Source organism: Sander vitreus, chromosome 20 (genome assembly GCF_031162955.1).
Source record: "Sander vitreus isolate 19-12246 chromosome 20, sanVit1, whole genome shotgun sequence".
Taxonomy (NCBI): Eukaryota; Metazoa; Chordata; class Actinopteri; order Perciformes; family Percidae; genus Sander; species Sander vitreus.
In genome coordinates this window covers 18,051,764-18,063,141 of record NC_135874.1, presented here as the reverse complement: position 1 = coordinate 18,063,141, position 11,378 = coordinate 18,051,764, and the positions used below count along the sequence as shown (strand labels likewise).

The 11,378-nt window shown below is 39.2% G+C and overlaps 1 protein-coding gene across 1 annotated transcript; it reads left to right on the top strand.

Moving 5' to 3' along the window:
* The first annotated feature begins 2,375 nt into the window (after positions 1-2,375).
* spint1a (serine peptidase inhibitor, Kunitz type 1 a) lies at positions 2,376-9,903 on the top strand. The gene is made up of 10 exons (XM_078277140.1): positions 2,376-3,158; positions 3,768-3,925; positions 4,127-4,268; positions 6,220-6,387; positions 7,024-7,071; positions 7,168-7,299; positions 7,436-7,486; positions 7,620-7,790; positions 8,880-8,939; positions 9,328-9,903. Exons 1-10 carry the CDS (start codon positions 2,747-2,749, stop codon positions 9,510-9,512), a joined length of 1,527 nt encoding a protein of 508 aa, XP_078133266.1. The 5' UTR covers positions 2,376-2,746; the 3' UTR covers positions 9,513-9,903.
* Positions 9,904-11,378: the final 1,475 nt, after the last annotated feature.

The following is an 11,378-nucleotide window of genomic DNA, read 5'->3' as shown; positions in this document are numbered from 1 at the left end:
GTGTGTGTGTGTGTGTGTGTGTGTGTGTGTGTGTGTGTGCACATATGCACTTTATAGGGTGTGTCTTTGCTTTATGCTCTCTTTCTCTGTGTTATAGCAGGTGGGAGAGTAGAGTTCAATTGCAGTGATAAAAACTGGAGAACGGGTGAGAGGGCAACCACAGCAATCAAGTTAGGAATATTACTCTGGCTAAAAATATGCCAACATGTGATACTAACATCACAAAATATAGAAACGTGTGTTCTTTTTATCTCTGATCATATGATTTGTAGACATATATTATCAGAAACATCTACATACCATAACACCACCCACATTTTAAGTAGGAGTGTCTAAAGTATTTGTCTGCCCATGAAGTCAAAAGGGTTTGGCATGCTAAGGGCTCTTGTGTTCGCAAACACTCCCAACAATAGCTGGGTCCCCCTGACAGGTGAGCCAGGGTTCCTCTAGTGTGATGGCTGCCTTGCCCTTTACAACAGGCATTATCAGGTGTACGTTTAATAAGCCTTGAAGTCAAATTGGCATCCTCAGTTACGCACCCATTAATAATGGATGCATAGGGGAGGACTATTTATGGGTGTTTAGAAGTCAAATGTCAAATAAAAGTCTTGAAACCATCAATGTTTGTGAAGTCAAATATCAACAGTAGCACATAAACCCAAGATCAAAAATTCATAGTTGTACCTCCCGGTGCCAAACTATTACAGTTGAGACACAGGGACAACGGGCTGCAGAGTTTCCAAAGATCCTATTACGATATGAATAATGGGGTTCAGTTTTTTGTTTTGGCAGGGACTATCAATCAGCCATAGCTGCGCGTGTTCACCCACTGATGCACCGTCTGTTACAAACACTGAATTATTGAGTGCCTTTATCAGCTCACCTTTCCAGACAAACAAATTCATTCATCTTGTCTTTTGCTGCTTGGTTCTGCACCGTCAGGGTTGTCTAAAAAAAAGGGGACGTGCACCAGAGACTTGTGTTAGGCCTTCTTACCTCGGCCCCGGCCAGGTGATGCATTCTAGGTGGGAGAGAAGGACATCAGGGGCAGTAGCCTAAATGAGCTTGACCTCTACTGTTAAATCTTCACAGCTGGATGAAGATGTGAGATCCAATTGGCAGGAAGCTGTAGAGTTTGTGGATATTATCTAAAAATCAATTATCCTCTTGCTAAATTTGCCTGCAATTATGATTCATTCTAAATCATAAAACCAATTTATCTACACTACATTTCATAATTTGAGCGACCACTTTCTGCTTCATCTAGTTGTTAATAACTTCATGACTCATTGCATACTGTAATTGGATGACTCAATGCATGAATCATCAGTATCATTACAATTGCAAGAAGACGATTGTGGGTCCTGTGAGTTTTAATGATAAGTCGTGTTAATGATTACACTGCATGTGAGAAAAAGTCTGCCCAAAAGCATGTTTTACTATGCTTTGAGATAAAAATGAAGTGTTCACCCTCAGCTGCTTCTTGAGCTGTAGGTGAGATCATACTGCCACCTTCTGGATTAAAGCTTGGAATTTGGAAAGCTGTGACAAGTAAATCTAGCCTAAAACACTTTCTTGTCTGAGCATGGGAACTATTTATTTGTATGACAAAGCTCATATTACCACCAGGTTTTTTTGGGGTTTTTTTTACCTTGTTGATGGTTTTATACTAGAACGCTTAAAAAGTGCTACACAAACACACATATAATTATATTATTTTTAAACATTCCAAAAAAAAAGGTTTTATGATATGAAGACAATTTATCTTATATATCAGGAATACCAAAGTGAAAGAAATCCTTTTTATTTACACTTTAAATTCAACATTATTACATTGTATTTGTACATTATGTTTTTAATCATTGTAGAAGTTGGGAAATTACTTTCAGTTCACTCCCTAAAAAGGTTAAAGTTGTATTACAATTTTAGGGGCACACAAATAAAACGTTTGCACAAGGCAAACCACCAACAATAAGGACCAAATAAAAAAAGATAATATTCTTATAGTATATTTTTTCAACGGATAAATAAAAAATATACATTTCTTAAGTAAGTAAGCTAATTATATAGCAATTTTCAAAACCAGTGTTCTTAAGGGCATAAAATGTAGATCATACCAGAGAAAAACGAGGAAAACAAAAACATAGCCTAGCCTACTATGGCCTACATGTTCTGAAATTGTCAGTGAAAGCAGTTCAGTTCTCTCTCTATTAAAGGCCATATCCCCCTGTCACAATATGAAAAATTACAATGTCGGACATGTCTCCAAGTGTTAACAATGATGCTTTACATTCACACACACGAACGCTGTCTGTCCTTATTTGTTTGTTCGCCCCAGTCATACCAGAAGGGAGTGGCATCTCAGGGATGGAATTTCACTTCCTGTATCTCTCAGGTGAGTCACCTGGGCAATGTCGTCGATCGCTCAGGTTTTTGTCGACATCAAACTGTTGAATATTTCCTGAGAAGTTCAGAGTTGGAAAGGATCAGAGGATCAGATCCGCCTGGAGAGCGTTTGTGGAGGTTGAACAATTTCTGGGGTCATAGCAGGAAGTCAGGAGCTTAAGGTTGATTTGTGAGAAGACGCAAAGTGTTTTTGCCCCATTTGCGGCCTAAACACTCGTCGAATAAGTAGTTTTAAATAGCCTGATAGGCTAAGTGGCATTTTTTTTTTTTTATTCTCTACTGTCGTAACAGGTGTATCTCTGGATTTCATTTGTGTGGAAATCTTTACAAGACTTTCAAAATGAATTTATTCCTTATGGGACAATTGGGAGCGTCTGCGCTCGTGCTCTTAGTGTTACTTTTAGACTCCACATCTGGCCAGGAGTCTGGCGAGGCATGCTTAGACCGATTCAAGAAAGGTCGGGAGGATTTTGTCCTCGATGCCGACGATTCTGTGAAATACGGAGCGACGTTTATTTCGTCGCCGAAATTGGATCGATTCAAGGACTGCGTGAACGCCTGCTGTAAAGAACCGAAGTGCAATGTCGCCTTCATGGAGAGAGGAGCAAGTGAAGGCTTGGTCAGCTCTTGCTTTCTATTTGATTGTCTGTACAAACAGAAATACGCTTGCCGTTTTGTCAAGAAGCAAGGATACATGAGTTACATCCTGGACTCCGTTTATGAGAGTTATCTTAAAGTGGATGCCCCCCCAGGTAAGACCAAAACTCTTACAACACATTCTTAAGAAAGGCCTATAATTTGCATGGCATGTGTTTATATCAAAAAGCTCAATTTAGAGATGCATGTCGCAGTTTGGGCCCCCTGTGGGTGAGATTATCAAGAGGGACCCTATCTTTAGGATCACTGTGGTTATACTTTTTGTTATGTTTTCTGTAGAACTGAATAGTTATGTGTTTGGATCATACAGTATGATGAAAACTGTCATTGTAACCTACATTTTTTCATTTGGGCTTACATCTACAGAGAGAAATAACCGTACATTTCCATCTACAGGGTCTATGTGGACATAGCAGTTAAATAGGCCTACATCTTTTTGGCTCATTTACGTTGGAAAATCAAATCAAGTGCTCAAATAAATTCTTTCAAACTCTTCCAGTGGTTTGTGTTAAGACACAGTTTGTAATGAGGCAATGTGAGGCCACAGGCAGAGGGTAGAAACCCTCAATTCAGCATGTTCACATCTCCAGGTCATTATAATGACCCTGGTACAGATTTAGGTTTCCTCTGCCTCTTCAGGTGGCACTCAAACTGTATTTGGATGTGTAATTTTTGCTCACCTATATCCCATGGTCTCTCTCCAGATGACAACGACCGTCCGCCGGTGGCCAACGGAGGCCCGGACCGAGTGGTCCAGCCTCAGGACACTGTGACACTGAACGGCATAGAGAGCAAAGATGACAATGGGATTGGGTCCTACCAGTGGCAAATGCTCACCGGCTATCAGTACGCTGTCATTCAGGTGAGTGTAGAGACTGCAATGCAAAACTGATGTCGCCTAAAATCTTTCTGTGAGTTTGAAACACTCTTGATTCTGAACTATTAGTAATCCTGCGTCTGATATTCCCTTTAAATGTCCACTGTTGTATTCTTTTTTTTTTTGTCTACTGGTGACATTTGTGGATAATTAAAAATACAAACACTGTCTTTCCGTGCCTTGTAGAAAACACAATTTGATGACCAGATTATTGTGTCCAATCTGACATCTGGGGTGTACAAGTTCCAGCTGACTGTCACAGACACCATCGGCCAGTCAGACTCAACCAAGGTCACCGTCCTGGTCCTAACTCCTGAGCAGTCTGAGCGTGAGTATCAAGACTGAGCCTGAGTTTTTTTGGGATGCGTGGAAAACATTTTCATCCTGTATGCCAAAACTTGCACAACATTAGTTTCTCTGCAAATATAGCCTTGGCTGACAAAATGGTGGAGTTTCAGTAATAAACAGGAGTCGTGTGTCCACTGTGTTTGCTGACATTTGTTTTGGCTTATTCAGAGTTGCCAGACTTGTGTTTTAATATTGAGACATGACACCCTCTGGTGCTTACATATTTAAGCAAATTCTTAAATTCCATAAATCGTTCCCTTTTATTCGAAGTGGTGATAATTTTTTTGTTTAAACACTTAAATATCAAAATCTAAATTTCTGGACCGGCTGAGTTTTCTTTTGTTTTTGTTTTTCAATTGTTTGGCGTTTGGCAAATGCAAAAGCCTTTTGATGTGAGTTGATGATCAAATCTGTCAAGGCATGCTCGCCTAATTCCTGTTGACTGAATGACATAACAGCATGGAGCTAGAGAGATAAAGAAAGCTCATGCTGGTTAGACTAGATTTGGATCTTGTAATGGCGAAACTGGTGATAGAAATAAAACTGAAAAATGGATCTTTGCAGACTGCAGTTTGGTAAATGGTATCTCTTTTTGTCATGTGGAGTACCCCCGTCACTTCCCTTGAAACACTTCAGAGAAATCCGCAATGAAATTATCTTGGCACGCTTTGTTACTTCAGAAAAACGGAAGTGCGTAGTGCAGTTGGTGTGGTTTTTACTGCTCTCTTAGTACCATCCCACTCTCTCCACCCCTGACTCAACGAAACACGTCAGTCTGGTTTCAGCGTGGGTTACACAAACAAGATTTAGGCCACCAGTCTAATCCTCTTCTGTATCTATTTAAAGTTTTAAAATTTGAAATTACTCTCAACTTGTGGCTATATTTGCAGCCTGTGGGTTGACTGTAGACTGAAGGACAAGTAACGACTTTTAACCATTCAGCTGCTCAGTTAGAGATTAACAGCTTGTGTCCTGAAAAGTGTGAAGAATGTGTTTCAGTGGAATAAGCCTGGGCATTGCAGTGACTACATGTCAGTGCTGCCACTTTTACACCACAATAATGAATGGATTGGATACCAACTAAACCCATCTGGAATGGCAATCTGTCATGATAACATGAGAACTTGGTAATGAAAGTGCAGCTCTCAGTTCCTTGTAGAATATTTTGAAATGGCTATAGGGTGTGTGTGAGCGCTCTGGTGATCTGTCATCAACCACATGCAGACAACCTACATCACATGTTCTAACCTCACTGTCTATCTACACAACACACCATCTATTTTTCTGAGTTGCTTTTCTCAATAGAGAACAGCTTCATGTGCAATTATGTGTCTGTCTACTCATGAGCCAGACTCCGAAAGCGGGAAGTGAGGACAAACTACAAAAGCAGTATTTTCCAGCCTTTGAACTGATAAGTGTGCTGAGTACATAAGACAACTTTGATAATTTTAACTATATTTTACCATCAGTAAGCCTCGGTGAAAGTGTTGGTGCTATTTCTCACTTCACTGAACTGATTGTTTGTGTGAGGGGGGAAATTAAATCATTAACTTTCAAACTTAAGAATTCTTAAAGTGGTGGAAGCAGTTTTTACTGACTGTAATTCAAACAACTATTATTAATTGTTAATCAAACAGTAAGGCACATAAGGCAGTAATCATAATATATTGATAGGCTAATATATTGCTATTCTATGACAGGCAACTATGCACCACTGTCTGGAATAATCATTAGCAAATTTGTATGATAATCATAACTAAAATACGCGATTATTATTACAATCGTTTCTAGTGGCCTATTACGTGTAGCCTACTGCAGTTCTAACATTACGTGTGGTTTGTTCAAGTGGCGTTGCCAGATTTTCCCCCCTCAATGTTCACTTCATGTTTACGGCCTTGTCAAACATAATCCTTTATTTTGTGTCCCACCAGACCACTGTATGGTTCCAATGAAAATTGGGCCGTGTCGCGGTTCCTTCCCTCGCTGGCATTACAATGCAGCCTCAGAGAAGTGTGAGGAGTTCAAATTTGGAGGCTGCAGGGAGAATCGCAACAACTATCTCTCCAAGGAGGAGTGCACCAATGCCTGCGCTGGCTCAGGTATCTGTGTTATAGCTTTTATGTTTGAATTTTCTATGTTGTGACGTTTTATTTGGTCACAGACATTACATATTAAGGTAACTGGCAGCATATCACATTTCTGTTTGACTATAGCACCCTTTTTATGGATGCCTAGGGTTTGTTTTTGTTTTTTTCTTGAAAAATGTTACGATCATGGCGAATATTGGTTTGGGCTATGTGTTGCTTTCAAAATGATCTCACTGGGGTAGCAACATGCATTTCTGTCTGCTACAGTGTCTTTTCGATCCTACTGGGGGTTGCCAGTCCCACAAATGTTCAAATCCTGCTAATGGTGGCATTAATATCATCAGCAATTATCTAACACAAATATTCAGAGAAAACCTGAAACAACAAGCCTGGCTATGTCCGAAGGTTACAAAATGCCAATCAGCACCTCTAAAACTATTTAAGGAACATGGTATATCCTGTTTGTTTAATCTGTACAAAAACCAAAGTGCAAAAAACATATTTCTTTTTTCAGACTACCTCATCACTGGGTCAGTAACTTCCTGACGTCTACAGTAGTTGCCTGGTAAACAATACGTTTGCCAGGTAAACGTGTCATTTTTGAGAAATGATTACATTTTAATCAAATTTGTTTTTTTTCCTTTTCAGAAAAAAAAAGTAAAGGTGGTAGAGGTTTGCCAGTTACCGTGCCTCAAGGTACAAATACTATGTATTGTAGCTCCTGACACAATTTCCTCTACTTATTAAACGATTGATATTGCAATTGAAAATTCCCTTGTGTGTGTGCCCCAGGAGAAAGATGTAATGGTCCGTGTACAATGGAGGAATTCACCTGTGCGAACGGCTGCTGTTTGGATCGGGCCCTGGAGTGTGACAAATCCCCACAATGTAGTGACGGCTCAGATGAGCAGAAGTGCAAGGACTGTGAGCAGTGACTATGCAAACTGGGCTTCATTTTCATACAGGCCCATGAAAATATAAATGCAGCAATGGTATGACACTGATAAAATGTTTCCTTGAAAGATATGCTAACTTCAGTTATGTCCCGTTTGCTTATTAGTGGGCGACAAATTTCGGATTCTGCTGCAGATTCCAGTTGATGAACAAAAAGGTGATTTGAACTTTTATTCTTTAATTTTGTGTGCTTTTCAAACCTTTGGGCATGGTGATTTGTGAATGTATTGTAATTGAAAAAACATGCCCTTGCCTTCTTTTAATACTAATAATATTACTGTCATACACAGTGCGCTGCACAGAGGTGCCTGACACAGGAAGCTGCAGGGACAGTTTTACCAAGTGGTACTACAATCCCCTCCAAAAGGATTGCTTCCGTTTCAACTACGGTGGCTGCCAAGGAAATGAGAACCGATTTGAATCGAAGGAGCAGTGTACGACAGTTTGCCATGGGGTAACAGGTGGGTTATTATCAAAGTTAAGTGTCATTTTACAGATATCCGGTCCTGGTAAATTGACATCCTATCTGTGCTGCTAAAATAAGCAGAATACCACACATCCCAGACATCTTTCAGACAGACACACTGGTGATAGGCCCCATATGAGGCACATGAATAATGTATCATTTTCCCCACACTCATTCTCCAGCCTGTCCATTTTCCACACATTCTTTTTTATGTTATTTAGTTTTTTGTTGATGCAGTGTTTTTGTTTAGGTTGTCAGCACTTTCCACTGCCTCAGGCTGTTTTCTCACATTGTTTTCTAATCAACTATGACCTGCGGTGTCCCAGGGGGAACAGTTGACAACTCTGGACAAAAAACTGTGAACAGGGTGAAATGTAAATCTAAACTCTGAATATGTAATCTATCGGGAAGTTCTCCTTCTTTGTTGTCCAAAACTGATATGAAACTACTACAAACAAATGTAATGTGTTAAGTTACTTGTTTTTTTTAAGTGATGTTGCTCCAAGGATATGATATTGCAAAGGATATGTAAATATGCAGTAAGTAGTTTAAACTGCTTTAATCTAATTGAACAAATGACTACATGTAATAGGAAAGCAGACAGAACTGTTTGATTTACCGCTCAGTGTCTTTTTCAGTCAAAGCAACGGCAGACACTGACGGGCAATTTTAGCGACTGGTTGAATTCCAACGAATTATTTAGCTGTTGGAGCCAGAAAACATACCTGAATCTCCCAACAAACTGTCAGCGGGCACGTTGCCAGCTTTTGACAAGGAAGAAGAAATTAAAAAAAGAAATGAAAGAAAATATCGCTGGCTCTGCTGCATCGATTTTGATTTAAAAAGAAGAAGAAAACTGTCCACAGTGAGTTTGACAATGTTTCGGAGTATAATGCTAAATCAATGGCAGTACTCTTTTAAAAGTGGTGTAAGTGTTGTGTTCACAGCTGCCCTCAAGTGGCCAAGAAATCTGTTATTGCAGGTTTAATTCCCCCTCGTAGCAGAGGGCAGATACTGTATATGTTGTATATGTCATGTACCACATAAAGTCTAAAACCATGTCCTGTCTTTTTCTTTATTTCAGAAACGGACTTATTTTCAAAAAAAGGGTCATTTGCAGACAAAATGTCTCAAGGCAACACAGGTATGTTAACTTTTAGTTTTTCAGTCTAGACTAAAAAGTTAAAATTATACCTATACCTTTTAAAAAAAAAAAAAAAAACTATACAAAGTGACACAGTTTTTCACTACGCTTTGTTCACCATGGCCTGTGCTTTATGTCGCTTGTTGTGAAATTTTGATAAAAAAAAGTTGGGAAAAAAAACAATCTATGCAGCTCCATCAGCATTGACTTCCTTGTACAACAGTAATGTTGTCAAAGCTTCATTCTCCTCCAGCTCACTTATCCAGTTCACTGAGTTGCTGAGAGCAGTATTTGATTTTGTGATCTGCTGTTTCAGCTTTGCGGCCTTTCATGTAGGGTCTTTAAAATGACTTGAATGACTAAAATAACATTTTCTTTTCTTTAACAGGTATTGTAGCGATAGCTGCCCTGCTGGGTGTGGCTATCTTCGTCCTACTAGTCATCCTGGTGTACTGCCTCATGAAGGGAAAGAAAAAGTCTTCACAGCACCACCGTGTGCCCGTCAACACCACCCCGGTCAGCTTGGAGGACAAAGAGCGTCTGGTCTACAACAGCACCACCAAGCCCATCTGACCCTTCAGTCCTCACCTTTTGACCCCTGTCCTGGTGGTGAATGACACCGGTTGACAGAGCTGTGTTGTACATTGAACAAACTCATTGATGAGAGAGGAAACAATGTCTGTTGACAAAGTTTGAATGCTGGAGGGGATCTCTTTTTATTTGGTCCATATATGGATGTATTTAGGGGTAATGTACATCGAAGGCATAACTAGAACGTCTTCAATGATGAAATGTGATGTGTTGTATTTAGGTTTTTAGCTTTTTTTTCAATGCAGTGGCCTGTTAAAATGAATTGTTGGATATCCGTGTGTACTCAGGTTAACAGGGAAGGGTTGTCATTAGTGTGGAGGTAGATAACCAATGGATATTATTGGATCAGCTTATATTCCTAAATGTTTTCTACTTTGTATTTGCTTCCATTAAACAATCTGATAGTTCTTAGTGAATAGCTCTTTAAAAAAAAAAAAAATAAAGTCAGTTAAAAGTTAGATCAGAATTGTCACCAGGTCCACGTTGGTCCGTTACTTCAAAGTAAAAGTCTAAGATCCCCTCGCGTTCTCTTAAAACTGAGCTCTGGGAAATTTTGTGGATACGTAATGTCATGTGGTGATCCCTTCAACTTCCCAAAGTCCACCAGCTGCTTCACTCAGATGTCAGATGTGTTTTTATCCTCTTTTTAAACTATTGTTACATTGAATTACGCATACATGCATAATGTTGTAAATAATCTTAGAATTTTGAGAAAATATTTTACTTACTAGTTATTTTCTCAGTGATTTTTTTTTTTAGTTTTTTTAAAAAGGGTTTTTAGAACAAGCATAATGCATACATTAAATCATGCTTATCGATACCTTTTTATAAAGCAGCCTTGCTGTTCTATTCAACTTCACATCTTTGTACATATGATCTTTAATATAGATTTCTAGAACTGTAGCAGTATCATGACTAAATAAATGTACTAACTCAAAATGAACTTGTTTTGTCTTGGCTTTCTAGCGACCTCCCTCAGAGGCCAATTCCCCTTTTTTACTATAACACATCTATCCAATCCAAGCTTCTCATAGGACAAATAATTACTGGTTGGTCGTTTTAACTTGAGGGTGAACTTCAGGAATTCCAGGTGTAGCTTTTCCAGTATGCAATTCTTTCCAAACCTCTACACTACAGTTTTTCTCAATTGCTAAAACACTAAAACCCATTGGCTGAACAAAGTTCTCAGTTGCCTGAACTCATTTAGCTAATTGTGCAGTCTGTTGTCAATACCTTAAACCATTTCACATGGTCAAACACAATTTGCAGATCTCACTTAGACTTTTCGTCAAATCTCTAAACACATTCTCATTCTCAAAACACATTCTGCACTCTAATGCACGTCATCCATACTGGTAAACACAAGTGGCAACAATCAAATACAAATAGAGAACACATGTCATTGATCGAACACAACCACTCATAATTGATTTCACTTGTTTCAAATGATGTGACACAACCAATATAAGCCAGTTCAGAGAACAGGTTGTTGAAGGTGGGAAGGAGAAAGTCTGAGAATGGATAGAAAAAAAAATGTGAGAGGACGAGAACGAGTGCGTATGCGAGGTGTCAGGGCTGGATACGGGACACAAGGCTTCTTCCCCCGTTGCTCAGGAGGGACAATATTGCTTGTGATGTTGACAAAGTGCTCTGGCCTGACCCAGCCCAAAGACAAGAAGAAGCACATTGATCACATGTTTACTCCTTTGATTTTTGTCCCTTTTAGTATTGTATACTGTAAGTACAGTGCATTGTAGGCTGTATACTGTACAATGAACAAATTGTATGGCCCTGAACATTGTGCTTTCCATTTTTTACTGTAACAGTATTGACTGCTCAATAGATTTT